The 20,430-nt window shown below is 41.3% G+C and overlaps 2 protein-coding genes across 2 annotated transcripts; one reads left to right on the top strand and one right to left on the bottom strand.

Moving 5' to 3' along the window:
* Positions 1 to 6,478: 6,478 nt before the first annotated feature.
* NUDT15 (nudix hydrolase 15) lies at positions 6,479 to 8,150 on the top strand. Its single transcript, XM_068182169.1, has 3 exons — positions 6,479 to 6,744; positions 6,845 to 7,035; positions 7,564 to 8,150. Exons 1-3 carry the CDS (start codon positions 6,590 to 6,592, stop codon positions 7,707 to 7,709), a joined length of 492 nt encoding a protein of 163 aa, XP_068038270.1. The 5' UTR covers positions 6,479 to 6,589; the 3' UTR covers positions 7,710 to 8,150.
* Positions 8,151 to 11,487: 3,337 nt separating this feature from the next.
* Positions 11,488 to 19,595, bottom strand: MED4 (mediator complex subunit 4). Its single transcript, XM_068182168.1, has 7 exons — positions 19,453 to 19,595; positions 17,264 to 17,330; positions 16,750 to 16,920; positions 16,321 to 16,378; positions 15,237 to 15,323; positions 14,292 to 14,423; positions 11,488 to 12,243 (listed from the first exon to the last, which is right to left on the bottom strand). Exons 1-7 carry the CDS (start codon positions 19,569 to 19,571, stop codon positions 12,071 to 12,073), a joined length of 807 nt encoding a protein of 268 aa, XP_068038269.1. The 5' UTR covers positions 19,572 to 19,595; the 3' UTR covers positions 11,488 to 12,070.
* Positions 19,596 to 20,430: the final 835 nt, after the last annotated feature.

Below are 20,430 nucleotides of genomic sequence, written 5' to 3'. Positions count from 1 at the left end.
GCTGTGCATGCCCCATCCCTGGCAGTGTTCCAGGCCAGGCTGGATGGGGCTTTGAGCAACCTGGTCTAGTGGAAGGTGTCCCTGCCCATGGCAGGTGGGTTGGAATTAGATAATCTTTAAGGTCCTTTCCAACTCAAACCATTCAGTGGTTCTATGACTGAACTGAGGACTAGTATTTCTAGATATTTTGCAGCCCCTTCCCCATGCCACCACCTCCATTTCTGCCTCACACAGCTCCACACTGCGCCTCCCCCTCTGCAATTCAGCGTCTGTACTTGTACTTCGGTGGCCTTGACTCAGGTCACTAAGGAACTGAAGCAGGGGACAGGTGTCCCTGCAGAAACTAGTGACCAGACCTTGTGATTCACCAGAAGGAAAAGATTTTTCCTTCAAAACTAAATGGTAATTAGGAAATTAGCATTGGCCTGGGAAATTGGAACAAGAATGTCCTCTACCAGTATTAAGGAAAAATACAGTTACTTCCATACATTATGAACGTCAAAGCAAAATCTGATGTGAAAGAAAGCTATGTCAGAGCTGGGATTCTACTTGAGTTTTGTAACTTGAAATACCCAATAAATAACTGGATGAATTGCCTCTTTTTGTTATGAAACTGAAAATGCATTATCATAACTTCTCCTTGGGCGAGTGTTGCAAAAGATGGAGTCATTCTGCTTCAGTTATTTTGCTCCTGGTCCTCCGCTGACCTGGTGTTACTGTGACCTGTTAGCACTGCAGTGAGCTCTGCAGAGTGCTTAGCTCTGCTCCTCTGTGTGCAGACACACAACGTAGGAGTATGCGTCACTGAACCTGTAATCGGCTGCAAAATTTTGGTAGACTATCCAAGATTTCCCACCACAGCTGATAAAATATTTCTTCCGGCCAAGGGGAAGGGAAGAAAAAGCACTTGAACTCTGTGCTCTTTCTGCCCTCTGTACACACAGTGACTCTTCACTAGTCACAGGACCTGCTGCAGTTCCGTACTGCACAGGACAGTACATGGATGCCATTTCCACATACGAACAAAGTCCTAACTCCAGGAGACTCCCCAAAATGACCTCCACCCTGGAAAGGATTTGCAACAAGAGAATGTAATGGATCTTGGCAAAACCTTAACCTTAAAAGCCCAAAGCTACTCTTCAGACCTAAGTACTGCTGCAGGTCAGGAAACCAGACTTATATCCTGACTCAGTTGCTTGCTATTGGAAGGAAATTGGATAACTGTCTCTGGGCTTATAATTAATTCTTGCCTTAGCAAATGACTGTAAGACATTCAGATTACAACTACTACTGTATCTTCTTCTCACTAGGATTGACTTATCCTTCCAGTTTCAAAATGAAGACAGTTTTTACCTTATACATCGAAAGAAGAAATGTCACATGGCTGACAATACTGAAGGACTAAGGCAGCTGCTGCCGCTATCTAGAGTCTGATACACAGCTTAATGGAGAACTTTAGTTATCTGAATGTTTTATATTGTCTGGTTCCCTCTTGGCTGTGGAAACTTGTCCAACTGAGGTGGACTGTAAACATGCCTGGATTTCTGTCTGATCACCAGTGCCACCACCTGGCTCTCACTGTCAGCACAAGTTGGTTGTAAGCCCAACTCAAAATCTTAAAAGCAATAGTTCTTGGAAATGACCCATTCACCTCTTCTTCATTTTGTTAGACACACAAGAAAAGATAACACTCTTGGCTACAACCAGACAAATTCTTAGTGAGTCCTATATAAACTCGGGTTTGTATGGGCTCAGCCTCATTCAATATCTGACCTACAACTGAAGAAACTGCACAAGGAATGCACTGTAGGATTCCAGCAGATATCCAGAGGTTTTGCTAAATCTCCAGAAATAGATTCCATCCTATTCAAAGTTTAAAATTATGAGATTTCTTGCTGAAATCAGAGTAAGATTTTTAACACAGGATCAAGGCCCTCTCTGAAAAGCTATATTTAAAACTATAAAGAAGCAGGGTAAAGGTACATTACAAATGAGATAGAAGGAGCCAAGAACTTTTAATGGACAAGCAGGGCAAATAAAGCATCCTGTTTGAGGCCAAATATAGCATCCAGGAAGGCTCAGGCATTATGAATAGACATGAATTTGCTTTATTATAAATTTATTACATCCACGCAGTGACAATGGTACAATCTGATTTATTTCCCAGACCTTGTAAGCTCCACTGGTTGATACTTTGTAGTTGAAAAACATCAGGAGAGAGGGTCTTGCCAAGAACATCAGAGTCAGAAAGTGAAAGCCCCTGCCAAGGCCATGAGTTCAGATGGTAGGAAATTTCCAAGACAAAATTTATCAGAGGCTTAAAAAGCATCCCAGTACCTGTGGAGAAAAACACCCTGAGCTTTCCAGAACACTTTTAGTTGAAGACAGAAGGGAAGAGCCCACTTGGTATGGTAGATGAGTAAACAGATTTAGCTGATGAATCAGCCATGGTCAGAGCAAAAAAACTGACTTTGAAGCAGAGTGAGAATAATCCTTCAGTGGTGTCTACACTGCCTTACATTGCACATCTTACACATGGTGAATTCTCTCTGCATCACTTGTCTGCAGGAGTACCCTCATGGTTCTTTCTCTCTGGACAAACTGCAGGTTGCTAAGGGGACCCTCAGGCATAGCTAACAACATAAAACTATTCACTGCACCCATTTGCAATATTAACAGGTTATTCCATCTCTTCTCCCAGTCATACAGAAAAGTCAGTTCAGGGTCCTTCCCTGAAGGTGCTCTGGTGTATCTCCTGCAAGGATTCTGACATCTGTCCCAGCAAACAGGCATTTGGTGGGTGCACTCTAAGGTCTAGATAGATGCAGTTTTCTACAGAATACAGTATGAACATTAATCACTAATCTACCATTTCTTCCCAGCCAGTGAAGGCTGGTAGGTGAAAGGTTCAATGAAAGCAAAAGGATTTGGGTGCAAAAAATGATCTTTCACATAGATAAGTTGTGGAGCACCTTGCCACAGATGCTGCAAATGATGAACATTTACATGGGCTCAAGAGGAGTCTTGGTAGGTTAAAAAGGAGAAACAAGAAGAGGGTTAGTAAATACGCAGAAGCCACCTTTGCTTTGAGAAGTCACCGAGCCACAGATGGCTGTAGAATAGTAGTCAAAAACCCTGTCATGATTTCTTGCCTACTGCATTCCAGACATCCATTCTGGACCTCCAGGTACTATTCTAGATGGATAAGGAATAGACACTTTATATTCTTCTGATTCAGAGTCCCCTGGGATTGAGTACACACAGAAGTTTTATCGAAGCTGAAGCACAATCCACCTTCACCCGCCTATGGGTTGCCCAAGGTTGCTTGAAGTGTTAATGACAAAGCTACAAATAAAACAGAATTGTCTCAGCACCTTCACTCATTCCAATGACTCAGTCCCGTCTGTACACAGCAAATAAATAATTAACAAGCAATGAAGACAGCACACCTGTAGTACAGCTCTAATTTGTCCTATTGCTCTTACACACACCATTATTCTCTCCTTATGTAAATATGATTAGAGGTTATTTACATTTCAACATAAAAACTATGTATCACACTTTGCCTAATTTCCACTAATAATGCTTATGAAGCCATAATATTACAGCAAGCAATGATTTATGGTAAAAGACAGCCATTTCATGGAAACATGTGGTGTCATAGAAATAATTCTTCTAAAATAAAAGTGAGGAAACAGTTAACAATGTTACATTTTCAGTATCAGGTTTCAGGACAACAATCAACTGCTTGAATGCAAGAGAAGAAAAATCTCTCAAGTTCAAGTTTAAGCCAGGTTGCTGGCAGGACTTTGGTGTCATGCACTGCTGTCACATTCCACCCAGCTTCTGAATGCCAGCTTTTCAATGTGAAATATTTAAATATAATCCTTCCATCTTCCAATTCATACTTTGGCTAAGAAAATGCAACTTTATAGAAAATTCCACAGCCAGGGGATGAAATTCTCAGAAAGATGGATGTTTTCTGCTTGTGTAGCTGCTTTTCAATAAGCTGTTGTACGCTGTGTGCTCTTCTAACCTGCTGTCCCTGTGTGTGCTCTTCTTAGGGAACAGCTGTGTAGTCATTTTCATCTGACATAAATCTGGCCTGTCTCTAACAGGGTTAGTCCCACCATTCTTGTTCCCAGCTGCTCTGACTCACTGCCTCCCTCACTTATGTACCTGAGCTGTAAATTGCATCAGGGATCACATCCTACTAAAAGCATAATTTCTCTCCCAGTTTGCTGAGTCAGGTTTGGCTTTGTGCTGTGTTCAATCTGATCAAACTCTGTCCTGTCCCCTCCCTGTGCCACCCACAGCATGCTAGAAAACAGATTAATGAAAAAAAAGGGTTTTTAAAATCCAGATCAGCTCAGACATACAGTTCATTCAATAACACTTCAATAAATAAAAGAGTTAGCAGAAGGAATGAGGGATTGGGCCTGAAAAATATCTACCTTTTTTCCAGTAGCTGCTGGACACATGCTGGTTTAACTACCCTGTTTTAGCTCACAGAAGTACTTTCTCAGGTGAAATATTAATAATCTAGTTTACAAATATATATAAATCATAATCTTGCAAGTTTTTCAACATACTACTGTGGCAGAGGATTTTGCTACTTTCTCATTCTTGGTTTATTCCCATATTTTTCTTCAGTGGATGTCTTTTCACCATTAGATTCAAAAAACCAGCCTAGATTTACTTCATGTTCTGCAATTCCTGGCTGCATAGGTATGCCCTAAATAAATCCTAGAATGAGATCAATTAGAACAGATTCAGTCAACAAAATGCTTATTTTCATACAGTATTCTTTATATTAATGATCACAAATGTAAAGTGAAAAAAATGAAACTAATCTGAGCATCTGTATACAATGAGATTTCAAAACCTTAACAAAAAATTAGCCACTTTAAAGTTTTGTAAAAGGATAATACTTCACATCTTTGTTGTGATCAAGAGGATGGTAGAGAGGAAGGGAAAATCTTAGTGTACTGACAAATAAAAATATATTGTTTATAAAAATATACTTTTTATACTCTACATAATAATCTTCATATGATATTTTCATTGAATGGTATCCAGCTAATATAGTAAACAAGCATAATGACCATATGGACTTTTTTTTTTTTTGCATTTAAAAATAAATCAGCAGAATGACAATGGTTCACCCTCAAGACTCATTACTAAATGCTGTTTGGTAAAAGGTACAGGAAAATGGTGTACATAGAAAGTAGAATGTTTTCATTGTTCAGGTAAAAAACTTTGTGGTGTTTTGATGTATTGGACCAAAATGAGCTTCATGGGTGAGGAGGAATCTTTGATATGGCTTTTGTAAGATCATCGTCTTAAAATGTAAATACAGAAGTGATATAACTTATATGTCTGGTGTTTTATCTGGAGATTAGGATACTCCTAATGGATATCCTCATGGATTAGGATACTTAGGATACTCAGCTGTACTAGGGAGACAGATACAAATGAATGAGCTTGGTTTACAGAAGGTCTTGTTAGCTTGGCAATTTGCCCAAGATTATGTATTACTGTTATTATTGCTGTTATTTACCAATGTCAGTAATTCAGGGTATGGGCTGACATCACAGTTAAGCAGCACGGCCAAATACTGCCAAAGGGCAGCCTTGCTGCTAGCACACCCAGTCATTTGATCCTGACATGCCCTTCATGCCAACGCTGGGACACATCTCATGCTGTATTGAGCCACTTCGGGCAGTTAAGCCCCAGAAAACTGATCCCAAAAAATGTGATTAAGTTTCAGCCAGTTTGGCCCTCTGACTTTCATATGTAAATAAAAACATCTGTACTTAGGTATTTTAAAACCTTACCAAAAAATCCCCAAAACCAAGCAAACAAAAACCCAAAACCAATTTGAAAGGTCTACAAATAAAAACCTTCTTTCTTTGTTGTGATCAATAGGCTGAGGAAGGGGAAAATCTGATGAACTTTACAGTTTTTTATAAAGAAAATGAAAGCTTGTATCTTGTATTCTACATATCTCTGTAATTTATAAAAATGTGAGAATGAATGTAAATATTTGCCAACAGAAACTTTTATTTCTTTTTTATCAATCAGGAACTATTATTCTGCCTGTGGAGCTCTGCTCAGCTAAGTTCGTAGCTTCCTTTTTAAATAATTCCAGCGTGACACTTCAGAGTCAGAATCTTCACAGCCCAGAAGCAGTGGGCTAACCAAAGAAGGGCCACTTTTTAAATTCTGAACAAATCTGCAGTCGGAGACCGACTGGCTCCCTGACCTTCAAAAACCGAGTCGCATCTTGCTTGTTTTCAGCTGCCCCTCATTTGCACAAAGGCCTTTTCTGTTGGCGGTGACCTCACAAGTCCGTGCGCGTTCAGAGGCGACGAAGCCCAGGCGAAGAGCAGGACAGGGCACCTCACCCTCTCGAGCGTGCCTCGGGACCTCGCCACCAGCCACGTCACCACCACGCGCCTCTCGCGAGCTACGGACACACCCCCCGGCCAAGGGCACCCCAAAACCCGGGATCCCAGACCCCGATTGCCGGATCCGCCCCAGCCTGCCCCCGGCGGGACAGAGCCTCGCCGAGCCCCCGGGGCTTGCCATGGGCGAGGAGGCGGCTCAGCCCCGGCGGCCCGGGGTGGGCGTGGGGGTGGTGGTCACCAGCGCCGCGCACCCCGACTGCGTGCTGCTGGGCAAGCGGAAAGGCGCGCTGGGCGCCGGCACCTACCAGCTCCCCGGAGGGCATCTGGAGTTCGGGTAGGAGCCCCGCGCCCTCCCTTCTCGCCCTGCCCTTCCCTTGCTCCGCCGTGCCCTGAGGCGGCCCTGCCTTCCCTTGCCTTGCCTTGCCCGCCCGCAGGGAGAGCCTGGCGGAGTGCGCGGCGCGGGAGACGCTGGAGGAGGCGGCGCTGCGGCTGCACCGCGTTCGGTTCGCGTCGGCCGTGAACGCGGTGTGCGCGTCCCAGCGCTACCACTATGTCACCGTGCTCATGAAGGGCGAGGCCGAGCCAGGCGCCGAGCCGCGCAACCAGGAGCCCGACAAGAACGAGGGTGAGTAATCGTCTAGTTCCAAGCGCCGTGCCGCGGGCACGGACACCTCCCACTAGATCAGGTGCCTCCGAGCTCCATCCCGCCTGGCCTTCTGTACTCCCAGGGATGGGACTTCCACAGCTTCTCTGGGAAACAAAAAAGCTGCTCAGGCAAAATGACTCTGTATGCATCAGAGAACCTGGCTTTGTATTGGTAGTTTCTATATGATCCATCTAGGCTTGCAGAGGAAGAATTGTTGTATCACAGAAACAAAGAATATCCTGATTTGGAAGGGACCCCCAAGCACCATTAAATCCCATTCCTGGCCCTGCACAGGGCAACGCCAGCAATCCCACTGTGTGCCTGAGAAGGTTGTCCAAGTCTTGAGCTCTATCAGGCTGCACTATGGAGGCTATTCCAGTGCCCCACCACCTTTTCCTAACATCCAGCCTAAACCTTCGCTGCCACAGCTTCATGTTGTTTCCTTGGGTCGTGTCTTAACTCTGTACTCAGGTTTTTCTTCCCTTTTTTTTTGTTTTCCTCCTACAGGCTGGGAATGGGTCAAATGGGATGAATTTCCTCCAGCAGATCAACTGTTCTGGGCCTTACGCTGTTTAAGAGAGCAAGGTTACAATCCCTTTACAGAAGAGCTCGATCATCTAAAGGGGTACACGGGAAGTCACCAATTAGAGTAAAAACAAATTGTATGTTATGTAACAAACTAAAGGACAGACCCGCTTTTTTGGTGTAGAAGAAAAAAAGACATGAAGTGCTCACCCTGCCTATGTGAAAATATTATCTTTCCCAAAGAACATACCAACTGTTTCAGTGTTTTTCCCATGTTTCACATGACAGTTGTCTCTCATTCCAGACCCATTTCTAGGTTTAGTAGTTAACAATTAACGTTTGCTTTTACAGAAAACTCTGTGTTTTATCTAGTTAATCTTTATATTGATGAACATTTGGAAATCAGCACTAGCCAGGGAAGCTTACTCACTTAAAAGCAGTTACAGCAAAACTTACTCATTTAAACCTGCTTTCCTGTAATTATTGGACCAATTTTAAAACTTAGGCTTGTCTCTCAGCTTCAGTTATGAAGCTACTGTCATGAACAAAAGTTACATTTAATAGACAATGCCTTTTTTTCCCTGCAGACAGCAGTATATACTTGAAAATCAAAGGAGTATCATAAATGTGAAAAAATTGTCATGACTTATTGCAGGGAATGAAAATTCCCTGACCCTTCTTGCCAGTTGCTTTCATAACAGAGTTCTGTTTAGAGCCTCAGTTATATTGAATTTATCTGCAGCAATGTCTCAGATCTCTGCAATTGATCTGAATTTGTTACTGAACTCTTGGAATGGAGAGGTGCTTACTCTGCTAGGCTGACACAAATCTCATTTACAGGTGTAGCTCCATGGCAAAAATCATACGTTGTGGCTAAAAAAAGTTGTCAGTATTAAACAGCACAGATGAGTGTAATTCTGTATGGCTGGCTACTGAGATTTGGTAAAATAGTGAATTTTCAGTTTGATTAAATGGCTGAGTTGTTAGTGAATGAAATTACAGTACACACAAAACCAAGGAGTTCATATTTTAATTTTTTTTTAGAATCTGTAACTAATTTTGATTAGTTGTCACTGTCCAGCTGTGGTCACTAAGATATCAGCAATTGTAGGATATAACTTTTAAATAAATCACTAATTGGCTCATTTTTCTCTTGTCAGTGTTCTTTTATAGCACATCTCTTGTCTATTTCCTTTAGATATACTCATTGTACAAAAATGTTGTAAGATATCTTTAATTTCTTTGGAATAAAATAAAGGCACAATACTGAGATTAAAATTGCCTGAAATTATGAATTGACTTCTCAATTCTTAAAAGAAATCAGCTTGAGGCTGATTCCTTACTTGGTACATAGTTTTTTTAAAATGGAGACGGCTCTTCTTGCTGAGAAACAGAGTGATGAAGCATAAGGATGCTACTGCCCCTGGCAATCCTCCTGCTTAGAGTTTGAAGTATTAATTATGTGCAACTTCCCTTAGGACAGACACGTTCTCTGAAGTGAAGAAAGAAGTAATGTTACACAGCAATTTTGAAATGGGAAATTTCACCAAAAATTCCTTTGCTACTGTACCTTTGTAAAAAGCTTATTTTTGTATTCAGAAGTAGAGATTTGCTTCCTGCAAGCAACCTTATGTACACTGAAAATTATTCCATTCAGCTGTCAACAAAGAAGCTGTAGGAAGAGTTAACAGATGTCCTGCCCATCTGTCACAAAGAATAATGAATTTTAAAAAATTAACTTATTCAGTACAATTTTAAAGTTTAGAAAACATCTAGGTCCTGATGAGAGAACAGGGACCACTGTAAAATGGTCTGTCATTCAATAAATACTTTCTTGGAATATTTTGTTAATGGTTATATACATTCTATTTCTTGTAAATACACAAGTAGACACTGAAATGAGGACACAAACACTATCTCCATATGTCAGCATTTCTGTATCTTTTCAAAATGGATCGATTAAAAGACTACAGTGCATTACTGCAACCAACTGTCAGCAATCCCCAACTTAAATAACTTTGTTTGTAGCTATCACAAATTTGTATTTCCCACCCCTGCAGAAAATGTGGTTCTCAGTCGATTTTAGCTGCCAAGACTCAGTCCTTTCAACTAAGTCTTTACTTTGATTTTTGGTATTTTTGCTAAATAGAAAAATCTATTATGTACACATCTAAGCCACTGAATAACAGAACACTCAGTTACCATATCATGGTTTACTAAACTGCTTGTAACCGACAGAATTCACCTAAGATGGCATTATAATTAGCCATCCTATAATTAGCACTGAGAATCATACTCCTGAACTGTGCATAGTTTGGAGCACTGATGCAAGGAAACTGATTAGGATGCATCTAATATCCAGAGTTTGATTTTATGCTAAGCGAACAGTGGGCAGAGTTGTTGTCTTACCTATTTCTTAGATGTAATACATTGGTCCCATTTAATCCTGTAACAGAGTAACTAACAAGCCAGAAAAAGAAGTGGTCATTGCTTCAGTTCTGTCATGTCTGAAAACAATCACCCACCTCCACAATATTTCAGTTGGTGAATTACATAGATACAGCCATAGAGGAGTTTTGGGTAGATTGTAACACTACACTTCCCATGAGTTTTAATTGTATATTTTTGTATTCTGTTTCAAGAATGTCCTTGTAAGTTAGAAGATAAAAGAGGCTGGTGAACTGTGTCTGTGGTGTGTTAAGAGAGGGGCATTTAGAAAGAAAATACCAATCCCATTATACCAAGCATTAAGAAACTCCATTTTGCAATATTGTGTATGATTCTGATCACACATGTTTTAAGACAAAAACTAATGTGAGCTAGAAAATGGGTAGGCAAGGTTAACTAGAATGACTGATACAGGGCACATGTATTTGGATTAATGTGAATTAAACAGGAAAGACATTGGAGATAAGCACGCAAGAGGAAAACATAATACTGAATGAAAGTTACAGAATGTATGCATATGAATAACTTTAAGCTGTGAAAGAGGTGGAAGTTTAATAACTCTGAAAATACTTCTAAAAGGAATAGCTGAGACAAAACCAAATTCCCCATTTCTCTGAAAAAAACCCCACTAGCCCATATTGTGTGATTGAATGTGACTGAAGTCCTTTCTACATCCTTATGGGATTTGCACAGGTTGGTTACAGGTGGCAGCATTACTGGCAGCAATGTTTGGAAGATTACTTGAGCAAAGGAGGAATTACCTGATTCATCAGGTACTTCCTGTGAGGAATCTACAAAATGGAAAAGGGAAGAGAATTGTGATCTGTGCTGCAGTAAGCTGTGCTGCAGGACAGAAACCTGTAACTGCCAGGAGCAACAGTTCACATGAATTTTGAAATTCTATCAGAGGGTTACATAAGAGAAAAGCAGCTGTCATAAAATGACTCCTTAAGCAAAACAGAACGAGGAAAGGAAAGCCAAGGAAGTTCCTTTGGAAAGACAAAATAACATTGCAGCTAATGCAGGAAATGTAATTGCAAAAGTAAACAAATTAGCAGGTTCAAAGAACTCAAAAAATTAAAGATGACAAGAACAAAAAAATCCTTAAGCCCTTTGATCTGAAAGGAGCTAAACCTGCAGCATGCCCCCATGTCACCTCCAGGGTCCCAGGACACTTAACCAAGTATTTGGGGCAGCCTTGTGGGTGGGCACTCACTGCTTCAGGGTCAGCCCAGCTTTGTGTGTACTTGGAAGGGCTCATCTGAAAAGGAAGGACAGGCTTTCCACTTCTGACTCCTCCTGAGCTACTTCTAATGCTGATTGGGCATTTTGCATAGGGGAAAATGGAGTACAAACTTCTGAAACTCAATCAGAATTCAACCACATACTGGGATAAAATGTGCTGAGTACTGAAGTTACATGGCAACTCATCTAAGATTCCGGTTTCGAAATTTAAAGTTAGATCAAAGCAGAGTTTATTTATGACAAATCTTTCATTATATATTACAATAATTACAAACTCTTTTATTACACCTTATTGCCATATTTTTGTTCTTGATACACAGATGATCAAGAACAGATTTAGGCAGTAAAAAAAAGATACATTACAAACTTCATGTTTAATTTCTGTGGCATAGAAAAGGCTATCATCAAAAGAGTAAAGTTACTAACAAACATACAAGGGGATTCCCCTTACACATTTTTTTCCCAGGAACTTATGTAATCTAATGTATAGTAAATACATATATATAAATATATATTTACACATCTCTTGCAAACATACATTTACACAATCACTGAAAATCTGACCTCTCTCCCCCAGCAGACAGCTTCCAGACATTTCTCCCAGCTCCCAGAACATCTAACAGGAAAAAAACAATTCTATAGTCCATGGTTTTAAATTAGTCACCCTATTTCTGAGCCAGCTGTTATCTTCTCCCTACACAGGGCTGCTGGTGTAACAAAAGGATATTGCAGTTTGTGACAAACAGCATCTAACCTACCTTCACCACAGGAAAGGTCTACTAGGGATACTGTTCCCCTAGTCTGAGTCACTGCTGCTGCTTGAGGAGTCTGTTGACATAACTTCTACATCATCTTCATTCTCTTTATTGTGTCCTGGAGGCTCCAGCATGAAGTCATTACTATGATTAGGAGGTAGCATGTTCATTGACATATCACTTGACTGCCAAGGATACTGAGGAGCAAGAACATCTAGAAAAAAAAGAGGCATAATCATGAAAACTTTCCATTTTGTATATTGACAAATTCAACAAGAGAGCTCAACCAGAACTTCAATTTAAAATCAAAACAAATCTTGAAATCCTTTCTAAATTTTGGACAGATTAAACCCTCCATTAACAGCTGGAAAAATCTCATGATGGAGCAATTCTATAATTCTAAAAGTCTGCTCTTACAGAGAGGCCCATTTATGTAGGTGGCTCTTGATAACTCATATACAGAGCTCTTGATAACTCAATACAGAGCTTTTCATCTTCAAAGCACAGTTTGAACTGATTTAGCACTCACAACTACTGGGAGTAATGAAAACTATCACAGTCTGTCAGTATGCAAAAACAGATTAAAATATTAGATTAAAAAAAAATTCAAGCAGACCATAAAAATCCAGAGAAAAAGGCTTTATCCAAATATGCCTGAAAAGCCTTTATCTGAACGAGCTAGAATGGAAGTCAGTGCTTTACATTGTATGGCCATGCTTCAATGCTAGAACCAGTCTGCTATTAAACCAGGCTGAATGTGTGTGTGCTAAGCAGTCTCAAGGTTTGGAGGCTACCAAGCAGTCCAGAAACTGGTCTGCACATTCACTAAGGACTCAGTTACTGGACATCTCTGCAGGAGTCTCCAAAAGGACCAGATCCCATAATTAGCATTCTCAGGACATGCCTCCACACACCAACAGATTCAGCATCCCTACACAAAATTCTCAGGCAGCTTCAGCTTTCTTGTAAATCACTGTTTCCCTCTTACCCTGACAGTCTAGTTATGTGAGTGTTTCACCTGACAGAGGAGCCCAAGACTCACTTAAGAATTTTACTGGAGGAGTTTAAATCCCACATTTTCCAGCTTCCTAAAATTCCTGAAAATTCCTTTCAGTTCTCATAGAGACAGCACTCAAAAGTAAATGGATCAAGTCTGCATCCTCTAAGGCAGAGAAGCCAGCCAGAACAGGCTCTACCAAAACATACACAAATAAATGCTCAAACTCCATTAGGAAGTCACAACCTTAACATCTCCTCTGACCATATTCCAAAAGAACAGAAAAGGTACGTGGGCCAATCCCCAGCATTTCACTGGTGGGGTGCTATGGACAGATGTCAGGGTCCTACTCCCATTCAGCTCACTGACCCATTTTATCCAAGCCCAGAAGTTTACAAAGCGAGATGATGCAGAATTTCAAGTCACTTCCTAAGAGGTGACAACAGAGTTAGACAGATGATCAGAAACACAAAATCCAAATGTACTATTTCTGCAGTGGAGTCGCAAGAGGGGTTTTTTAACAAATTCAGCATGATTTTTGAAAGCAAGCTTTCCATAATGCCTAATAGTGGCTTAACAGATATGTAAGAAACGTTACAGATCTCCTATGAAGCCAAACTAAGACTTTTTCCACCATTAAGTCTAACTGTGGTAGATCAATGTTACACAGGTACAAAGCAACTGAACTCTTGATTCAATTACTGTAATTTACTGCTAAATTCAATTTTTGCATGAAGGAATGAATCTCACTGAAGTCAATGGAAGTGCCCATTTCACAAAGCAATTAAGGGATTAAAACTTGATTCCTACACTCAGTGTACTATCTCAGCAGTTGTCCCCGGACATGTCTTTTAAATGCAAAACTTCTAAGCACAGACTCAAAGAAAGGTAGGTAATGACAATAAACCACCTTTCTTCCAAATACAGCTTTCACAATTCCATGCTTGGTCATCACCACTAAGCAAAAGCTGCCCACAAAGTGCTTCTTTCTAATATGTCTGGAAATCACTTAATTATTTATTTAAAATACAAGAAGGTAACTGAGTTTCATTTATATTGACTTAGCTGTAGTGTCTGCAGTTTAGCAAGAAATGAAAAAAATTATGCAATTTTACCTTTCTTTACTAGGTCTTCACTGCTAGGGAACAATATTAACCACAATTTTCATTGCTTTACCTCTGATTTGCCTTTGTTAAGGGAAATGTATAGCTGCTGTGAATCTCTAAGCAGTAAAGAAAAACAAAACAAAACTGAATTTCACTTACCTGGCAGTCTGCCTGCTGCAAGTGCATCCCCTGGTAAGTGTCCATTGACTCCATTGGTGGATGGGTTGTTCATCTGACCCAAGAGACCACTTCTCATTTCCAGATCTGTAGGATATGGCCTACGTGGGTCCCCTTTAAGAAAAAAAAAAAAAAGAAAATGAATGCTTTGAAATATTTACCAAATGTCTTGCAGACATTAGCTTTAGCTTCAGGGCCCAGTTTAATGACCAAAAAACCTCATACTCTGGTTGCGTGGATGAGCAATGAGCATCACACCTGTTTTATTAAAATCCAAGTCTGTCTTTCACTTAAGACTTTCTTTGTTCATTCAAACTTGGCAGAAAAAGCATATTAAAAAAACCCCAAACAACCCAAAGCAACTCAAACAGGAAAAAAAAAAAACCATCATGTTTAAAAGGTACCTTTGCTCACCCTGCTATTTCACAGCTAAAGAGCAAGGACAGAAATTGGATCAAACACATTTTCATTTTGGACAAAGAGGGTAGCACCCAAAATTGAAACATGTCATAGTAGAAATTCTGCTTCTGGCTCCCCTGTTTACTAACATTCTCTGAAAGAATATTGTAAGGGGCAAGAGGGAACACAACCAAACACATAGAAAAGCCTTTAGCATACTTGGCTTTGACTTATAATCAGGGTAAACATTCAGGGGAAAAAGGCAAACAAAGGAGAATAGAGGCCAGTCTGTTAATGAAAGCAGACAGTTTCATAACCTTTTCGAGATCTATGTGAAGTCCACAGGATTCTGGATATCCATTTTAGATAAAACTAAATATTTAGAATTAAATATTAGATGTAAGAGCCGAAAACAATGTTTTTCTAATAAACGCTGGTGGTTATTGCTGTATAAAAACATTTTAAGACCAGATATTAACCATGATTTATTATTTTTAAAACATCTACTGTCATAAACACAAGAGTTACCTGGTACCCATGTCAGAGGGGCACAAACAGCATTGCTAGCACTGATCCTATGGGCATATTTAATTATTTCTTCAGAGGAAATGGCACCTGGAAGAATGGAAAAAAATGTTGCTTCATTCTCAAGAGATTGTGCATTTAATTATTTCAGAATATTGGCCACCAGTATCTAAAAGACTGGGAATGCGATTTTGCCAAACATTAAGAGCCTGGTTCAAATGCAATGACTGTTTAGAAGATTCTCAAACTATCCAAAGATGAGCTTTGCAGTGAACTGATTTTACACACACAAGTACAAAACACCTTCAATATCAATGGTTCTCCCACCTTGTGAAAAACACAATCTCTTAAACAAGTGTACTTGACAACCACAAAAAAAAAATTCTGAAACTTCAACTCCTGCTTTATTATAGAATTTTCTGTAGCAAAGAAGTTTTTTTTTGTTCATTTAGTAATTACAGACTGTACCCAGAAGAGTCCTTCCAAATATGTGCCTTTATTAGATTAATAGGAACTTTATTAAATTCCTTGATTTTCTACATGAAAGAGACATAACAACATTATAAAAGACACTGTAGAAAAAAAGCAAAACAACACAACCTAAAGATGCCTTCTTCCTTCCCCCTGCCCCCCCACCGAAAAAAATTTAAAAAGTTCAGCATGGTAAGTGCCACAGAATGGCAGGAATTGCTACTATTAAAATCTAGTATTAGCAGCTAGTCAGTCTTTCAAAATACAGTGCATATGCACACAAACATTCTCTTCCTTTCCTTAGCAAACCTCCTGAGGCCATTTGGTAAAGCACTTAGGTAATCAGATAGACTATTATCAGTCCAAGAAGACTGCTAAGACACTTTCATATTAAAATATGTTTTAAAATATGTTTGCCACAAAAAAAATATCAATGCTCTCTTTTTTCTGAGAAAATGGATACACTTTCATAATGAAATGGAAATTTGTTTACACACAAAGCATCTGAAATCTGTGATAGTAAAATTAAAAGAAATTTAAAAATGCCCAATTTGAGCTCACTAACAACTTTCTTTAGAATTGCATTTATGTAGTATGTACAATTATGGATACTCACCTTTTCGTGCTTTTTCAATTGATTTCAGTTTTTCCTTTGCTTGATAAACAGCTGTTGCCTAGTTGTAAAAAATAAAAACCCACAAGGCAAACCAAACCTTCAATACAGTTTTAATTTATAAACATCTACATAAAGTCAGCTTTGTGAATAAACCCTTCCATTTAATTGCATTTTAAAAGAGAAACTCTGGTGAACATTTTCAAAATACACAGAAATAAAGTAGATTTAGAAGCAAATTAACATTATTAAAAAAAAAAACTTAATACCATGATAACTAAACAGTGTTTGACTACTGAGAAAAAACCCAAACCACTAAGCTCTTATGAAGTTTTAAGTATTTAAATCTTCTCAAACTAACATAAGACCACTTTGCCCAAAACCACCTTTTCTACGAGATGCTCAAAAGCAAACACATCATTATGAACTTACCAGTATGTGCTCTGCTTCTTTAAGCTGTTTCTGCAGCTGCTGAATATCATTATCCCGCTTTTCTACTACCTTTTCTAAAAGCTGCATTTCATGATGGATTTTTCCCTGATCAACTGCCAACTTCATTAGCTCTTGAAACTCTCCATCTCTCTGAATCAGCAGTTCCAGGATCTATTGAACAACAGTTTTGTAGAACTTTTAATTTGGCTAGAGTAACACACCCTCAGTCATGCTACAAAGAAGAGCAAACAGCATCCATAGGAGTATTTTTGTTTGAATGAAAAATGAAACAAAATTTATTCCTGTTTGCAGAAACAGCCTATGAAGCACATAAAAATGAATAAGCAACAGGAGAAGCAAAAATGCCTTTGTAGCAGGGCCAAAGCCCCATCATGACCATTAACTCGAACATAGGCAAGGACAAAGGGAGAAAGTAAGGACAAACAAAAGAACAAAAATTAGAAGTAAAGCATTATGCTTACCCAAAGAAACACTATTCAGAAAGGCAGCTTACCTGGCTCTCTTCTCCTGGTTGTGGAAGCTTTTGGTTTCTTGAAATTGCCAAAATTTCAATTAGTTCCCTGAAAGGAGAACTCTGTTTGCACAGTTTTCTAAGGCATTTGCACATCAAGTCATCTCAAAATTATCAGAATACTGGTATCATTACGTAAGTATTCATGGACCTGAGTATTTTATATTTTATAGTACAGTGTGGGCAGGGACTTTTCAACCAAGAAAGCACATTCTTTTCTTTGTTATCTGAGCTCATGAAGCCCTCGTGTATCTGAACTCAAGAAATTTGCTAAATTCCTGTTAAACCATAAAAGACATAAACAGAAGCTGAGAGAATAAACAGCATAATCGAGTGCACTTACATCCTTCTTCTATTAGCTTTGTTTGTTGCAAGAGGGTCTTCACTGTTTTACTTCTCTACTTTTCTCCATTTTTTCTCCAATATACTTGTAATTTACAGCAATTAAGTCTACACTTTCAAATACCAACAAAGTCTGTTATGGAACTGCTTTTACAACAAGTATTTCCACAATGGTATATTAGCTGTGCATCAAGCACACAAAAAATATAAAAGAACCCTGGTAATACTCTGGTGCTAGGCTAGAAGTGCTTCTCAAACAGACTTCTTGATCACTCTTCCAGATATCCAGACACTCTGCCAGTGTTCTGAAAGCCAGCAAGAACCTCTGGATACCACAATGCAAAAAGGCATTTTCTGTAAATTCAGCAAAGTCATTTGGCTTCTAAGGCTATGAATGGCAATTCAACCCTAAGCACGAGTAACTGTCTATCTGGAGACACTGCCCTTGGAAGTACTGATTCTTTGCTTGGTCCAGTGTAAGCAGCTTAGTGGGGTGTGTGAGTAATATAGCAATGGGGCCAGAAATGTCTAAAAACAATCCCCAGTAAAGCTGTGATCTTGGTGTATGTCTCTTGGTCACTCCTGAACACTACTATGATTTTAAACAATTAGAGAATAAAGAAAATTGTCACTGTTACTAAAGCTTTATTCTACCTGACCAACATGGAGCAGCAGCAAATAAAATCCATTTTAAGTAGGTCAAAGATGATGTCATGGAGTGCTGTAATTCTACCCTGTGTCAGCCAGATAATGCACAGATGTAGATTAGAAACTATAGAAAGGCTACAGATTAGACATGTGGCTTAATTTTTGCCCCTACCACCAAACCAGTATTGTGACTGAGGAAGGCCTAGCCCCAGGGTGCTGCAACACTTTGCTGATCAACAGGAAGATTCACTAAATTCTGCTGAGCATTGCTCTGGCTTCATTGTGGTAGAATGCTAGTTCCAGCATAAAAAAAATAGTAATTTAGATAAAGAACAAGTTTGTTTTTATTTTTCCATAAACACACGCTCTCCAGCAACCCTTATGTCACAATAAAATCTGTGACACAGGACAAAACTTAACCAGACACAAGGAGAGCAACGCACCAATAGCTTATCCTACTCGTGGTAATCACTGAGTGAGCGAGCCACATGGATAGCACATGTTATTCCCTCTGAAAATGCTTTCCTGAACTCCTGTTCTCCCTGAGGCGTGGAAAACAATTAGGAACTATCTGAGCTTCACTGCCAGCTGTGCCACCACGACATGGTCGACAACTCGGATGGGGATTACCAGCCTGGACTAAAGACCCGATTAAGTATCTGAGCATTTCTATCACTCTGAAGACAAGCTCTGCAGCCTACTTGGAGTGAATGTGGCACTGACGAGAACACCATCTACGTATTTCTGACTTAAGCATATTTTTAGTGACTAATAAAATGCCTAAAATCGGCGTGTGAGTGTGCACTTCACAGGAACAAGAGGTGTCAACCAAGTGAGAAAGGCAAGTGGGAGAAAAAGGAAGCTGCTCGTTCTCTCTGCAAACCGCTGCTTTCCCAGCGGGATGAGCGCCGGGAAGCGCAGGGCCGGGCCGAACCCCGGCGCAGCACCAGCCCCTCTCCCGCAGGGCCGGCCTCAGGACGGCGAGAGCAGGAAAACGCGTACCCGAGCCGGGTCGGGCCGGCGCTCCAGTCGCGCCGGGCTCCTCCCATCCCAACCTCAGGGGCTGCCGCTCCGCCCGCCGCCCCCGCCGCCGGCTCCGCGCACGGACCGCGCCGGGAGCCCTCACCCCGCCCCCGGTGCCCCGCCGCGACCCGGGGCCGACGAGGGGCCGAGCGCGGTACCTGGCCAAGAGCTCGAGATCCTCCAGCGCCGCCAGGAGCCGGTCCCGCGTGCTGCTCCGCTCCCCGCCTCCCCCGCCCGCCGCTGCCCCGGCCCCGGCTCCCGCCACCGCCGCCGCCATCGCGATCCGGGCGCGGAGCCGAGCGGGAACCGCCCCCGGGAGGCGCGGCAGGCGCGCGGCAGCGCCCCCGGCGGCGGAGGGACGAGCAGCAGCGGGGCGGAGGGGCGGATCCCTTCCCGCCGGGGGCGGGAAGGCAGCGGGGGCTGGCGGGGCTCGTCCCCCCGGACCGGGGTGTGAGGGGAAGGGTGGTCACGGCTGCCTCGTGGAGGCCGCATGCGACTCTGTCAGCGGCCTGTCTTAAAGCCAGGTCGCTGCGCGAGGATCTGCGCTTGTTGCTCTTTGAATCATAGGATCATTTAGGTTGGAAAAGACCTCTGAGATCATGGAGTCTGAACAGCATCATGTCAACTAGACCACGGCACTAAGGGCCACGTCCAGTCTTTCCTTAAGCACCTCCAGGGATGGTGACTCCACCGCCTCCCTGGGCAGTCCAGGCATTTCAATGCTTAATCACCCTTTCTGTGAAGAAAATCTTCATAATGTTCAACTTAAACCTTGCCTGGTGCAGCTGAAGACTGACCTTTCGTCCGGTTGCTAGTTGTTGGGGAGGAAAGGTCTGCCCTGTGCCCCCACCTGGCTACAGCATTCCAACTGGAATGCGTTTGTGGAGTCCCGGGCCCCCCACAAAGAGCCTCCGGATGGCACTGACAGATGCTAAAGATACAGAAAACAGGCTGCAGGTGAAGTGTGTGCAACTGTATTACATCTTCAGGGGGTTTAACTCAGTTTTTGAGAGTCTTGGTGTCCAAAAATCCCTCAGGTGCCTTTGATCAGATGGAGGATGAAATCACAGAATCACAGAAACGGTCAGGTTGGGACCACAGAGGGTCATCTGGTCCAGCCTCCCTGCTTAAGCAGG

The sequence above is a fragment of the Anomalospiza imberbis genome, chromosome 2 (genome assembly GCF_031753505.1).
Source record: "Anomalospiza imberbis isolate Cuckoo-Finch-1a 21T00152 chromosome 2, ASM3175350v1, whole genome shotgun sequence".
NCBI lineage: Eukaryota > Metazoa > Chordata > Aves > Passeriformes > Viduidae > Anomalospiza > Anomalospiza imberbis.
This window is presented reverse-complemented; position numbering and strand designations above follow the sequence as displayed.

Excerpts from the sequence above, each read along its gene's own strand:
- NUDT15 (XM_068182169.1), top strand. The coding sequence starts at position 6,590 with ATGGGCGAGGAGGCGGCTCAGCCCCGGCGGCCCGGGGTGGGCGTGGGG. Across the intron at positions 6,745-6,844 it reads GGAGGGCATCTGGAGTTCGG|GGAGAGCCTGGCGGAGTGCG; the intron begins GTAGGAGCCCCG and ends GCCCGCCCGCAG. Across the intron at positions 7,036-7,563 it reads GGAGCCCGACAAGAACGAGG|GCTGGGAATGGGTCAAATGG; the intron begins GTGAGTAATCGT and ends TTCCTCCTACAG.
- MED4 (XM_068182168.1), bottom strand. The coding sequence starts at position 19,571 with ATGGCGGCGGCGGTGGCGGGAGCCGGGGCCGGGGCAGCGGCGGGCGGG. Across the intron at positions 16,921-17,263 it reads AACCAGGAGAAGAGAGCCAG|ATCCTGGAACTGCTGATTCA; the intron begins GTAAGCTGCCTT and ends GTTGTTCAATAG. Across the intron at positions 16,379-16,749 it reads AAGAAGCAGAGCACATACTG|GCAACAGCTGTTTATCAAGC; the intron begins GTAAGTTCATAA and ends TTTTACAACTAG.